The sequence below is a fragment of the Capricornis sumatraensis genome, chromosome 18, assembly GCF_032405125.1.
Source record: "Capricornis sumatraensis isolate serow.1 chromosome 18, serow.2, whole genome shotgun sequence".
NCBI lineage: Eukaryota > Metazoa > Chordata > Mammalia > Artiodactyla > Bovidae > Capricornis > Capricornis sumatraensis.
In genome coordinates, this window is record NC_091086.1 from 8396587 (window position 1) to 8411531 (window position 14945).

Below are 14945 nucleotides of genomic sequence, written 5' to 3' on the forward strand. Positions count from 1 at the left end.
GCACAGTCAGTGAAGAATCTGCCTGCAATGCAGGAGACCACCTGTAGCGCAGGAGACCCAGGTTCGATCCCTGGGTTGGCAAGATCTCCTGGAGAAGGAAATGGCAAGGCAGTGGCCAGTATTCTTGCCTGGAGAATCCCATGGACCAGAGGAGCCTGGCGGACTGCAGTCCAGGAGGTCACTAGAATCAGGCACAACTTAGCAACTAAACCATCACCAAAAGAGGAATAATAATCTCTTCCTCGTGGGATTGCAGTGTATACAAAACGGTTATCTGTAAGGAAGCTTGTTGTTGTTTAGTCACCAGTCATGTCCAGCTCTTTGCAACCCCATGGACTCTAGCCCACCAGGCCCCTCTGTCTATGGGATTCTCCAGGCGAGAATACTGTAGTGGGTTGCCATTTCCTTCTCCAGGGGATCTTCCTGATCCAGGGATAGAACTTACATCTCTAGTATTCTAGGTAGGTTCTTTAGCACTGAGCCATCTGGGAAGCCTGCTGCTGCTGCCAGGTCACTTCAGATGTGTCCAGCTCTGTGCGACCCCATAGACGGCAGCCCACCAGGCTCCTCCATCCCTGGGATGCTCCAGGCAAGAACACTGGGGTGGATTGCCATTTCCTTCTCCAATGCGTGAAAGTGAAGTTGCTCAGTCGTGTCTGACTCTTAGCAACCCCATGGCCTGTAGTCTACCAGCTCCATGGGATTTTCCAGGCAAGAGTATTGGAGTGGGTTGTCATTTTCTGCTCCAATCCTGGGAAGCCTGGCAGGCAGTAAATACTCAATAACAGGAAGGAGGTAGGGTTTAGAGGCAGCAGTCCAACTGCAGGTTGAGGCCCTGGAAAGGACTTGAGGGTGTCAAATGGACAATCCAATGTAGATACCTGAAGCAGGCTTAAGTACAAATGCTTAGATGCTAGGCTGAGAAGCCTCTGCTCCTCTGAAACCAGCCAGTTTACTGGGGTGGAGGTAGGGCATAGGGGTCAGTGCTGTGCAGTGGTTAAGACACAACCTTAGGGGCCAGGCAGTCAGGCTGAAAGCCCGGCTCAGCCTGAATCCGTGGGACAACCTTGAGCAAGTTACATAATCTCTCTATACCTAGGAGTCTGCCTGAAAATGAGACGAGCAGTCGAACCTTACTCTAGTGAATACCAGCTGAGGTAGTCTACGTAATAGGTGTTCATTGAAGTTCTCTATTAGCAGAAAGGTAGAGCCCTTATGGCAGAAAGTGAAGAAGAACTAAAGAGCTTCCTGATGAAAGTGAAAGAGGAGAGTGAAAAAGTTGGCTTAAAGCTCAATATTCAGGAAACTAAGATCATGGCGTCCAGTCCCATCACTTCATGGCAAATAGATGGGGAAACAGTGGAAACAGTGGCTGACTTTATTTTTCTGGGCTCCAAAATCACTGCAGATGGTGATTGCAGCCATGAAATTAAAAGACACTTGCTCCTTGGAAGAAAAGTTATGACCAACCTAGATAGCATATTCAAAAGCAGAGACATCACTTTGTCAGCAAAGATCCATCTGGTCAAGGCTATGGTTTTTCCAGTGGTCATGTATGGATGTGAGAGTTGGACTGTGAAGAAATCTGAGCGCTGAAGAATTGATGTTTTGAACTGTGGTGTTGGAGAAAACTCTTGAGAGTCCCTTGGACTGCAGGGAGATCCAACCAGTCCATCCTAAAGGAGATCAGTCCTGTGTTTTCATTGGAAGGAATGATGTTGAAGCTGAAACTCCAATACTTTGGGTCACTTGTTGCGAAGAGCTGACTCATTGGAAAAGACCCTGATGCTGGGAAGGATTGAGGGCAGGAGGAGAAGGGGACGACAGAGGATGAGATGGTTGGATGGCATCACCGACTCAATGGACATGGGTTTGGGTGGACTCCAGGTGTTGGTGATGGACAGGGAAGCCTGGTGTGTTGCGGTTTGTAGGGTTGCAAAGAGTCGGACACGACCGAGCGACTGAACTGAACCGAGAGCCATCTCAGGCTTGATTACCGTCTTGTGGACACTAACTGGCATCTTCCCACGATAAGACTGACCTCGTCAGCCTAGAGTACTTTCAGACTCTCAGAGTGTGTTCAGGCCCCCGATGTCCTTTGTTCCTCAGGTGATTCCTATGAGGTAAACAGTGCTTGTGTTTGGAGTCTGATTTTTCCTCCCACTGCAGTGTGTCCACCAAGGCCAAGTTGGCATTAACTTTTCCAGGCTTCCTTCTACTGACCTGAAGCCAGTTAGGGGCTCTCATTGCTAACTGGGAGCCATGGGGGTGGGCAGCGGGCAAAGTTATTGTCTAGGCTCACTGGAGACATTGATTCAGTGCAGTTTGGTTGCTCAGTCACATCCGACTCTTTGTGACCCCATGAACTGCAGCACGCCAGTCTTCCCTGTTCATCACCAACTCCCGGAGCTTACTCAAACTCATGGCCGGTCAGTGATGCCATCCAATCATCTCACCCTCTGTCATCCCCTTCTCCTACCTGCAATCTCTCCAGCATCGGGGTCTTTTAAAATGAGTCAGTTCTTCACATCAGGTGGCCAGAGTATTGGAGTTTCAGCTTCAGCATGAGTCCCTCCAGTGAATACTCAGGATTGATTTCCTTTAGGAGTAACTTGATCTTCGTGCAGTCCAAGGGACTGTCAAGAGTCTTCTCCAGCACCACAGTTCAAAAGCATCAATTCTTTGGTGCTCAGCCTTCTTTATGGAAACATACACAGATCTATATTTTCCCTGGAGACATATACAGATCTATATTTTCCCTAAAACTGGCTCCCGTTTTTGGTTGCCATGCTCTCTCTACAGACTTGGTGACATTTAGGTTTATCTCTGAAGTGTCTATGGGGAGGGCACTGTCATAGGTCTTTCTCAGAATAGTGTTTTCCTCAGCCTTAGGCAATCAAAAATTTTCATCATCAAGATAGTTTTGTGGGATTCAGTTGCCTGCTGTACAGCAGTTTTCCTTTCACCAGAGATATATGTGTGTTTTCAGTTTTTATAAGCTACATGGGATTCACTGGAGCTACAGAAATGCTAAGCCCATAAATGTCCTGAGATATAAATCTTGGGAGGTAGGAAGAATCTAAGCTGTTATAGAGGGAACGCTGGACAAGGGGTTAGAGGTGTGAGGTGTGGTCCTGGGGCTCCTCCTTTGGGGGTGCTGACTTAGCCTCTCGGGGTTTTTGTTTGCTCAGTTCTGCAATGGGGATAATGACAGTAGCTGTCAGAGGTGATTGTGAGGCGGTCTGTACAAAAGGCACAGCACAGCGCTGGTCACATAACACTCTACACATTCAGGAGAACTTTGGAAGCATGTTCTTAGTTCAGTACCTAAGAAGTTCTGAAAGGCTCCATTCCACTGAAAAGAGGGATGTATGTCTTCCTTCACTTGCAGTCCCCTGGTTGTCCTTGTTCTTTTAGGGATAAGTTTTGAAAGGATGCTATATCCTTTTCAAATGGTTTTAATCTGGCTGTAGGTAGCATCAGTCTGTACTGAAATAAAACTCATTCTTTCCCAATAGCTCAGAAGTATGGAGCAGGCTCTCAAGTAAGAGGGACAGGATTGCAACTTCCCATAGCTTAGCTTGCTTCACCAGGGAACCCAGAGTGAAGGTATGTGGCCAGCTTTGGTCATTCAGCCTGGTAGGGGATCCACTAGAGAATCTGATGGAATCTGGTAAGAAGCATGGATCCTTACACCATAAAAAGCCCAGAGACACACTTTGCAATTTGGGGGCTTGGGGCTGCAAAACCAGCTCTCATGTCTCTAGATCTCTGAAGACTTGAGGTTAAAATCTCTTGTTCTGTTTTAAAAATCGACCTCAAGACTCTCCTGGGTGACCCTACTTCAGATCTTGTTTTGGGACCAAACGACTGGAATGAACACAGATAAAATTAGGGGCTGGCATACTCTGTGGCTCAGCTGGTAGAAATCTACCTGAAATGTGGGAGACCTGGATTGGATTCCTGGATTGGAAAGATTCCCTGGAGAAGGGAAAGGCTAGCCACTCCAGTATTCTGGTCTGGAGAATTCCATGGACTGCATATTCCATGGGGTCATAAAGAGTCGGACGCAACTGAATGACTTTCACTCTCATACTCTATCGAGGGTTTCCCAGGTGGCTCAGTGGAGTGAAGTGAAGTCGCTCAGTTGTGTCCGACTCTTTGCGACCCCATGGACTGTAACCTACCAGGCTCCTCTGTCCATGGGATTTTCCAGGCAATAGCACTGGAGTGGATTGCCATTTCCCTCTCCAGTGGATCTTCCCGACCCAGGGATTGAACCCAGGTCTCCCGCATTGTAAACAGACGCTTTACCGTCTGAGCCACCATGCCTCTTTTTGGCTCAGTGGTAAAGAATCAGCCTGCCCCTGCAGGAGATGCAAGAAATGTGGGTTCAGTCCCTAGGTTGAAAAGATCCCCTGGGAGAGGGCATGGCAACCCACTCCAGTATTGTTGCCTGGAGAATCTCATGGACAGAGGAGCCTGGCAGACTAGAGTCCATGGGGTCACAAAGAGTCAGATATGACCGAAGCGATTGAGCATGCACACGCACGTAGTCTATTGCAAGATAATTTCTTGTTACTGTGAGGGTGATTTTTATGGCGAAGAATAAATACCCTATATTGGTTGCTCTTTTCTCACTCTCTGAGAGTATCCTTCCTGCCTTTCTGCCCAAAGCCAGTGTGGAATCTTTCTTTGAGATCTTGAGCTGTCATTACCTCCAAGAAATAGTCTTTGAGTCTTTAGGGAGGACTGAAGCGATCTTTCTCAGTGCTCCATAGTATTACACAGTCAGCCCTCCATACCTAAACCTATGGGTTCTGCATCTGCAGATAAGGAAGGTCATCTGTACCACATCATTTTATATGAGAGACTTGAGCATCTGTGGATTTTTTAAGTCAGCAATGGGAAAGAGGGGGCCCTGGAACCAAGCCCCCAAGGACACTGAGGAACTGGACACATATATCTGTCATCACTTCGTGTTGCCTAGTGATTTCCTGCACCACACTGTGAACCTCCTATCAGGTTTCCTGTCTGACTCATGCCCATATCCCAGTGCTTAGCCTGGGCTGGTGTCTGGAAGATGCTCCCTCACTGTGGGCTTCCTTAGCCCCCACTGCCCATGTGTCTGTCTGAAGGTTGATCTCCCTCCCCTTGCCCAGCTTCTGCTGGGACCTCGATGTGTGAGCATCAGGAATCCATTGGAATGAGCTGGTGCCTGGCTGATCTGAGCCTATTGTAAACTTTGTGCAATTCAGATATAGGAAACAAATAGGATTAAGAAGACTGGCAGCATGCAGCAACTCCAAGGCTGGTTACCAGTGACAGTAGGGCAGCCATGTCAGCACCTACTGCGCTCCAGTGATTTCCAGAATGCGAGTAATAGAGTCTCTGCAGTAAAGCAGCTGTCACTGCTAGGGCCAGGCACATTCATGGGTAAATCCGTAATGTAAAAGAATATCTGGCAGAAGGCTTAAAGAAAGAAGGTTATCTCAGGCCCTACGGCCAGCCTTGGCCTTGGCCCAAAACTGCCCAAGCAAAGAAAATGACAATGCTATAGTGTTTTCTCTCTTTTCATTTTTCTTGGGTCAGAATGCAATTTGTGTGGGAGCTGGGGACAAGCCTATGAATGAGTACCGGTCCGTTGTATACTATCAAGTCAAACAGCCACGGTGGATGGAAACAGTCAAGGTAATAATAATAATAATAATAAACAATAACAATGATGATACTAATTGCAAACATGAATCTAGGGACTCTAAGAAACCTCCCTAAGGCCTGAAACAATGCCCATCCTGTGTCTGGTGGGTGTGTCAGGCAGTGGAAAAAGTGGCCCAGCGGGTGAGTGCCTTAGATCTCTTGCTCACCCTTCGCTGGTCAGGACCTGGTTGCCTTGGAATTGTCAGATGGTCTCATAGACTGTGCACCAGCCACCAAGTTGTGTCCTTCTATTCATCAGTGAGGAGCAATGGAGCTTGGGAGCAAATGTGAAGCTATAAAAAGCTATTTAATGCCTGGAGGATCCCCTACTGAGAGGTTACCTCAGATGGAAGTGGCATCGACCACAAATATTTGCATTACCAGATTGTCAGGCTATAGCAGAAGGGAATAGTTTGTGCTAGAAATAGAGTATGGAATTAATTAATTTAGTGAACAGTGAAGCTTGATCACAGCTTCCGATGTCTCTGTCTTGTGATTAATAGCAATTTTTACTCACCATGTTCTCTGAACCCAAGCTGAAGACATGGTCCGGCTCCCCTTGTGGAGGGAGCTGTTCAAGCCTCAGTGGTTCTTGCCTTGTTGCCGGCATTCCCGTGTTCCCAGTGGGTCTCCCTGCACTCATTCCCTTCAAATGACCTACCCATCTCTGGGGTCAGAGACCTATTAGGCCAGGCTGCTTTCTCTTCTCTGTGCTCGCTTGCACCCCAGTCATATCTCTTTGTGAGCCCTCATCACATCGTGATAATTATGTATTGCCCATGTAGGCTGCGGGCTCTTTGGATGCAAGCACACTGTCTAATGTCAGCCTGGCCGGTGCCTCACATAATGGTAATAATGATTCAACGTGCTGTGGAAGAATTCCCACGTGACTCTTAGTTCTTTTGCTCTGAGACGCATAAGCACATGATTTTGGGGGGGGGGGGCTCAAATTTCATTCTCTGAAGCAGTGCCCACCGAAAACCCGAGTGGATTTCCCATAGGTTGCTAAGCCTGAAATGCACAACACAGAGATTGCTGTGGAGCTTTGGGAGGGGGATAGTGCAGACCCAGGCCGAAAGCACTTCCATCAAGGATACAGCAAAGACCACTCACTAGACAGTGAACCTGGGTGACCAAGGGGTGATGGTCTTGGCCCAGTGTCCTTGGAGGAATAAGCCTCTGAATGTGTCTAACCAAAGATGGGAATGAACCCTAGCACGTCTCAAATATGACCAGATTTAAACATTTTTATTAATTTACATAAATGACAGTCTTCCAGCAAGCCCCCTAATGAGCATTGTTAATTTGCCAAGCCCTGCTGCAATTGCCTGAACTCCTGGAGTGTGTAAGGAAAATGTGCATCGCGCAGTTTGCAGTGCATCAAATCCTGCGCTAAAGTTATGTGACTTTTATATCAATTTGGGGAAATTCATTCTCCTCACTATAATTTACGGATCCCTTTTCATTGGCTGGGAATGCAATTTGCCAAATGGATTACATTTGGTACTTTATTTTCTCTTCATTGCTAGTTCGTATGTAATTTATTTACAGTTCATCAGGCTTGATAAATGGGTGATATATCAGCACACAGCACTCTCAGCTAAATGGTCAGGCTGCCTTTTTCAGAGGGAGGGCAGGGTGCAGTGGGGAGGGCCATTTAACTAATTGTCTCCTGAGCTCTGGTTTCTGCCTGCTGAGGTGGCTGTCCCTATTGAAGACATGCAGAGGATCCACCTGCGATTCATGTTTCGACATCGGTCATCCCTGGAATGTGAGTGCTAAATGGCATCTCTGCGCCCTAAAAGGATGGGGTGGGATCACTCCTTTTGGTAGTGGGTGAGTGGCCCAGGTATCATTTTCTTTCCTAACCTCAAAGATGCCACTTTTAGCTAAAGACAAAGGAGAAAAAAACTTCGCCATGTCCTATGTGAAGCTGATGAAGGAAGATGGGACCACTCTGCACGATGGATACCACGACTTGGTTGTCCTAAAGGTACCACATCCCTGTGCTGTGCTCAGCTGTGTTCAACTCTTTGTGACCCCATGAACTGTAGCCCGCCAGGTTCCTCTGTCCGTGGGGTGTTTCAGGCAAGAATATTGGAGTGTGGGTCGCCATTTCCTCTTCCAGGGGATATTCCCCACCCAGGGACCAAACCAGGGTCTCCTGCATCTCCTGCATTGTAGCGGCTTCGTCACTTGCTGAGCCATCAGGGAAGCCCATGAGCTGAGATTAACTCTGCAGCGAGGAGCATATAGGAAGTGAGGGGGCTATGGCAGGATTGCTTGGTAAACGAGAGCAGGGACCCCAGTGACACGCATCAGGGCTCTCCAGTGCGAGACCTGGTACAGAGTCTGGACTTCTCTGGGCCCGCGTGTCCTCATCTGTGAGCTCTCAGTGAGTGAGTGTGAGAATCACAAGAGTTATTCCATGTAAATGTGACAGTGATGGGCACATGGAACTCAGTAAGTGGAAGGTTGTCGCACACAGAGTGGGCTTGGATTCTGTGAGATGCCTGTGGGATGTTCAGAAGACCAGCAAGAAATATATTTGAGAGACTCATCACTGTAGTGAACGGAAAAGCATATTAGCATTTAGGGTTCTGATCCTGCTGTTGGCTAACTTGGAGTCATCCTATGTGTCTTCCTGAGACGTGTTTTCTTTTTCAAACGGTGATGGTCATATTTATGACCATAAGATGACCCGTGCAGAAGGACCGTGTGGGAGAGTGTAGCTGTCAGCTGTGTTCTTCCTGTGTTATGAGACTTGGGCTGTTCTCGACAAGTGGGGGGTGTCTTCCTGGTCGTGCATGCTTCCCCACAACCCCGCGCGTGACAGTGGCGTGCCTCTGCTGGCACCTGGCTGGAGGCAGAGGGTGTGGCTGTGGAGCAGCGCGAGGCTAAGTGGTCAGCACAAAGATCACACTCTTGCCCTTGACTTTCTCAGCCTTCAAGGCTGGGGTTGCCCTTTTTCTCTGGTCTGGACAGCAAAGACAGCCTCATCAAACTCATCACATAATACCCTTCTCTGAGTCTCTATGACTTTCCCAGAATACTCCTTTTTTTCCTTCTGTGCAGCCTCTGTTTTCTCATTTATGATGCATCCAGGTAGTTCTTGGCTTAAAAGCCATTCTTCCTCAATAGATTTACAGTTCCACATGCAGTCAGTTTTCAGTTTAGTCACCTTCCTAAAGCCTCAGTCTCCTCATCTGTAAACTGGAGATGATAACAGTATCCGCATCAGTAATAGCTGCTGTGGTGCTTGAGTGATGTTCACTGAAGCATCACAAGCACTTTGTGCAGCAGCCGGTGGAGAGTAAGGGCTCAGTACTTGTTGCCTGCTGTAACGCCTATCTCTAGTCATTCACGGCAGCATGCCGAGGGACTTATGTGTCTGTCATTTCGCTAAGTGTTCTGTATGCATTATGCCACCTAGTCCACTCAGAATTTCTCGAATTTGCTATGAAGCATAGGCAATATGCTTCATAATCAGTTTAATCAGGAGAAAAATGAGTCACAGACAGACAAAGGAATATATTCACAGTAACATAGGCTTGTGAACAGGGTCTAAATCCCTTCACTTTCAGAATCCGGTGCCTTTCCCTCTTTAATCTGATTCCTTATCCCACTGGTGGGCTTGTTCGTGTTAAGATCTTATGAAACTTAGAATGAACTAAAATATGCTATTTGGGAATCTTCAGCTCCCTCTGTGCCATTAATGAAGTCTACAGAGCCTTCAAATACGTGAATGTTCAACCCCTTTCCCATCAATGTAACCTTGGCTCGAGTCTCACCTGCTTTGTGGAAAAATAGTCCTACCTTGCCAGCGGACGTGCATCGCTCCTCTGATCACGTTCCTCGCTGTTTCCGACTCTCCAGGCCTACAGTGTGTAACCCGGCCTTGCAAACTCTGTGTAGCACTGGGTGTGTACTTCGGCTGGGGAAGTAACTAGGGTGTTGTTTCCAGGGAGACAGCAAGAAAATGGAGGATGCCAGCTCTTACCTGACTCTTCCTTCTTACCGACACCACATGGAGAACAAGGGGGCCACCTTGAGTCGAAGCTCCAGCAGTGTTGGGGGGCTCTCTGTCAGCTCCCGGGATGTCTTCTCCATCTCTACGCTAGTGTGCTCCACAAAGCTCACCCAGAATGGTACGGAACCATTGAGAGCTCTGCGCGCGCGTGTGTGTGTGTGTTTGTGTGTATGTGTATGTGTAGGCAGGCCCGGGGAGGTCCTGACATGGACAGTTTAGGCCAGTAAATAGTAATTCTGCTTGTCTGGACTCTGTTTTAGTGGGCTTGCTGGGTTTGCTTAAGTGGCGTATGAAACCACAACTGCTCCAGGAGAATTTAGAAAAATTGAAGATTGTTGACGGAGAAGAAGTGGTAAAGGTAAGTGGGACTTCATTTTGCCTGTTTTCATCCACCAGGGACAGACCTTTAACTCATGAGTGGCTTCCGGGAAGAGAGAAAGTGTTCAGGGAGACAGGAGAGATTTTCTTCTGACAATGGGAGACAGTGTCCCAAGTTGTCATCAGAAGCCTTTACTGATAAAGCTGGGGGATGCTGTGGTTCAGTGATGCTGAATGTTGAGCAGGAGAAAAGCATGGCTGTGCTCAGTCTCTGGAAATAGATCAACATTGGTCTAGATCCCAGCTCGAACACTAGCCAACTTCATGTGGTAGTATTATCAATATGACGCATTTGGCAGAGCTGTTATGAGCTTTCAAGATGAAAAATATTTAAAAATTACTCAGCAGATCTCTTACACATAATGTACAATAATTGAACTAAAGCATATGAAACATACAAGGTTAAACAAGGAGTAAATATTTACTTTTGTTGTTATAAGTTGCTGTAGTAGTGTGATCTCTCAGTATTATCTACATGTTGCTATTAGAAACAAAAAGTATTCTTGTTTCCACTTCTTTGAGAAAGTTATGTGTTGAACATGAGAAAAGGGAAGACATCAGTGCTCACGTTTTAAGTGAAACAAGCGGAAAGCAATGCAGATATCAGATGTTTTGCTGTGTCCACATGGTGGTGGAGAATATAGTGTCTGAAGTACTGATCTAATTAAAGCAACCCTCTCTCCAGCATTATGAAGTGGGAAAAGTGTTTCCTGGTGATCTTGTTTCTGTCAGGAACTCGGTACAGCTGGAATCTCCGAGACTGAACGTCTTTATGTAGTATCTCTGTGTTTTGACTGTGGGAAATTTTGACACGTTAGGGGGAGTATATCGACATATACTCTACATATCTGAAGAGTACAGAGCACTTATCTTAAAAGTACAGCTCAGTGTATTTTTACACATGTACATAACTGCAGAGGAACCAGAGATCAAATTGCCACCATCTACTGGATCATAGAAAAAGAAAGAGAGTTCCAGAAAAACTGCATCTGCTATTTCTGCTTCAGTGACTATGCTAAAACCTTTGACTGTGTGGATCACAACAAACTGGAAAATTCAAACGATAGAAAAGAGACGGGAATATCAGACCACCTTGCCTGCCTCCTGAGAAACCTGTATGCAGGTCAAGAAGCAACAGTTGGAACTGGACGTGGAAGAGTAGACAGGTCTACTGAGAAAGGAGTACGTCAAGGCTGTATATTGTCACCCTGCTGATTTAACTTATATGCAGAGCACATCACGCGAAATGTCTGGCTGGATGAAGCACAAGCTGGAATCAAGATTGGCGGGAGAAATATCAATAACCTCATATATGCAGATGACACCACCCTTATGGCAGCAAGTGAAGAAGAACTAAAGAGCCTCTTGATGAAAGTGAAAGAGGAGAGTGAAAAAGCTGGCTTTAAACTCAACATTCAAAAAACGAAGATCATGGCATCTGGTCCCATCATTTCATGGCAAATAAATGAGGAAACAGTGGAAACAGTGACAGACTTTATTTTTTGGGACTCCAAAAATCACTGCAGATGGTGACTGCAGCCATGAAATTTAAAGACCCTTACTCTTTGGAAGAAAAGTTATGACCAACCTAGATAGCATATTAAAAAGCCAGAGACATTACTTTGCTAACAAAAGTCCATCTAGTCAAAGCTATGGTTTTTCCTGTGGTCATGTATGGATGTGAGAGTTGGACTGTGAAGAAAGCTGAGCGCTGAAGAATTGATGCTTTTGAACTGTTGTGTTGGAGAAGACTCTTGGACTGCAAGGAGATCCAACCACTCAATCCTAAAGGGAATCAATCCTGACTATTCATTAGAAGAACTGATGCTGAAGCTGAAGCTACAATACTTTCACCACATGATGTGAAGAATTGAATCATTAGAGAAGACCCTGATGCTGGGAAAGATTGAAAGCAGGAGGAGCAGGGGACGACAGAGGATGAGATGGTTGGATGCCATCCCTGACTCAATTGCCATGAGTTTGAACAAGCCCTGGGTAATGGTGAAGGACAGGGAAGCCTGGTGTGCTGCAGTCCACGGGGTCGCAACGTATCCCACACGACTGAGCGACTGAATAGCAACAGCAGCCCAGCTGTGTTCCCACCACCTGGATCAACAGATAGTCCATTCGTATCAGTGCAGGAGATTCTCCCTTACCCCTTCTTAGTCAGCAACCCATTCAAGGGTAACCACTAAGCTACCAAGCTTACCACCATCATCACAGATGGGTGTTTGCCTGTTATTGAATTTCATAAAAATAGAGTGAGGATAAACATACATTTGGTGTCTTGACTTATCTTACTCTGTACAGTGCTCATAAGAGTTATGGTCATCTTTCTACATAGAAGTAGTTGGCTCACTTTTATTGCTGTGGCATGGTCTGTAACACCTGAGTGCCACCCTGTATTTATCTACTTTGCTGAAGATGGACAACTGGCTTGCTCCAGTTTCTGGCTCTTGTGAGGAGCGCACCTGGCCCTCCTGAACATGGCACACGGTGTGTGCCTTCATTCTCTTGGGTAAACACAGAGGGGTGGGACTTGCGTATCACCTGACTCTTTCTTACGAGACCTCTGTTATTTTGCCCAGTTTCTCCAGGATACTCTGGATGCACTCTTCAACATCATGATGGAGCATTCTCAAAGTGATGAGTATGACATCCTCGTCTTTGATGCTTTGGTAAGAGAGAGGGGCCAGTGTTTTGTGACATTAGGTGCTAACATAGTGTCTCACTGTGAGAACATGGAGAACTTAAGGCCCACGTGGGCTTTTCCATGAATTTTTTTGGAGGCATTGTAACTTTCAGTGACCAGGCCAATAGAGGAGTTCCTGTTTCCTTTGTTAGTTTTGAGTTGATTTGAAAGCATGGGCAGAGGGATTAAAATGGGAGTGTTCAAATGTTGATGGTGGTGTGGCCCTGGTTGAAAGTACTTGAGGCTGAATATCATGAATATTCGCTTGGGCTGCCCATGAATTCTGGGAGCGAATCCTTGGTCAGGTTGTAAAGCACCCCAAATGTTTCCTAACTCTTACTTTCTTCCTCCTCATTGTCTCCAGTTTAGCAGTCAGTACACTCCTCTGCCCATCTGGACCATCTTTCAGTGGGTGGTACACCATTCAGATCTGTCTTCTTACGGTCTTTTGAAATGGTCTGTGCCTCCTCTTGCTGTCCCAGCTCACATCTTTTCAGTGTCATATCAAAATAAACATAAGAAACATCCACATTAAGATGTCAGTGACCAACAAAGTATGAATGTGTCAACCCTTTGTGTCAGTGACATTTACATTTTTAAAGGACTAACTTGGAGACAATTGTGACTTAGTCCATTGCTTCCCAAGAGGGCTTCCTATAAAGCTAGCCTTAAGGAGAAATGTTTCCTGAAGAACACTCACTTGAGAACTCAGGGAAGTGCTGAACCTTGCCCAACTCTCTTTGAGATTTACAGTGCACAAAAGCTTGTAGAAGGCTCTGATAAGTCCTGCAATAAAGAAGGTAGTCTAAGGTTGATAACTTGCGATTTCTCAAACTCGTCTGGCTGTGAAACCCTTTTATCTTACGAAACCCTTCATGAAACACTTTTTAGAAGAGATGTCACCATAATGTAAAGGACTGAAGATACGTTAGTGAACTAATTCCTGGGCAAAAGAACTTGATAGGGATTTAGTTGTACTATGTGACGATGACTTCCTGTCCTGGGTCTGCCCCCAAACACTGACTCCTTGCCTCTTTCTGAAGATCTACATAATAGGTCTCATTGCTGACCGGAAGTTCCAGCATTTCAACACCGTCCTGGAGGCTTACATCCAACAGCATTTCAGTGCTACCCTAGCTTACAAGTAAGTAACTGCGAACCCTCTACTTGTCCTGCCAGGGTGCCGAGGGCACAAGAAACTCGAGTAGTTTCTTTTTGTCACCACACTGTGTGAGTTCTGCATTTTCTGACAAAACCCCATCTGGCCTGTGTTATTTGGATTAAATAAAAATACGCAAACTCCTAGGTTAGTATGAATATTTTATGGTGACAGACGTACATGGCAGTGTTTGCTCATTCAGTCATTCATTCAGTTAGTCAGCTATCATTTACTGAACAGCTATTTGTGGTAGTCAAGGCTAGAGAAAAGAAAGTGTATATGACAAGTGGCTCAGTATTGCTTATGTATAGAGGGCTGAGGGCTAGAGGTCAGAGATGATGCTGGAAAAGGTGAAGGAGCCTGGAGAAGCAGGCCACATAGTTCAAAGTCTACCCTGCTGGTAATAAAGAAAATTCCCAAGCAAAGGAGCTCCATGATATTAAAAGAACATTTTCTGTGGGAAGAAAAAACTGAAAAGAACATCATAACCACCACCATCCCCACTCACAACTTCATTGGGGCTGGTTTTCCCAGTGAAAAGATTTTTTTTTCCATTGGTTTTTTTCTTTGCTGGCTTCTTATGGGCAGGAAATACTTATTCATTCCCTGTATTAAATGTATATTTTTAAGCAGAGTTATTTTTATGATGTAAATGAGTGAGTGAGCTTGGCTGTACTACCACCTTTAACCTTTGATTGAATGCCTTGTAATTTACTAAGCAAACTAATTACCATGCTGTGGGTTGAAAAGAGATGTATTTTGAAAATATAATCCCTTATTCAGGAAATTGATGACGGTGCTGAAGACTTACTTGGACACCTCCAGCAGAGGAGAGCAATGTGAACCAATCCTAAGAACACTGAAAGCTTTGGAATATGTATTCAAGTTCATTGTTCGGTCAAGGACATTATTTTCACAGTGAGTGTTTGTTCTGTAAGATTGATTGACTAGCTCTGCAGTTCCTCTGGGACACAACAGTATTTGTG

The 14945-nt window shown here is 45.9% G+C and overlaps 1 protein-coding gene across 1 annotated transcript in view; it reads left to right on the forward strand.

Annotated features, from left to right (window-relative positions):
* DOCK2 (dedicator of cytokinesis 2) overlaps positions 1-14945 on the forward strand; it is a 444911-nt gene that overhangs the window by 50124 nt on the left and 379842 nt on the right. Inside the window, exons 14-21 of the mRNA XM_068990795.1 lie at positions 5593-5691; positions 7399-7471; positions 7590-7693; positions 9665-9848; positions 9991-10088; positions 12697-12786; positions 13844-13944; positions 14743-14877. Coding sequence (XP_068846896.1) covers positions 5593-5691; positions 7399-7471; positions 7590-7693; positions 9665-9848; positions 9991-10088; positions 12697-12786; positions 13844-13944; positions 14743-14877 — 884 coding nt within the window. The remainder of the gene's footprint in view (positions 1-5592; positions 5692-7398; positions 7472-7589; positions 7694-9664; positions 9849-9990; positions 10089-12696; positions 12787-13843; positions 13945-14742; positions 14878-14945) is intronic.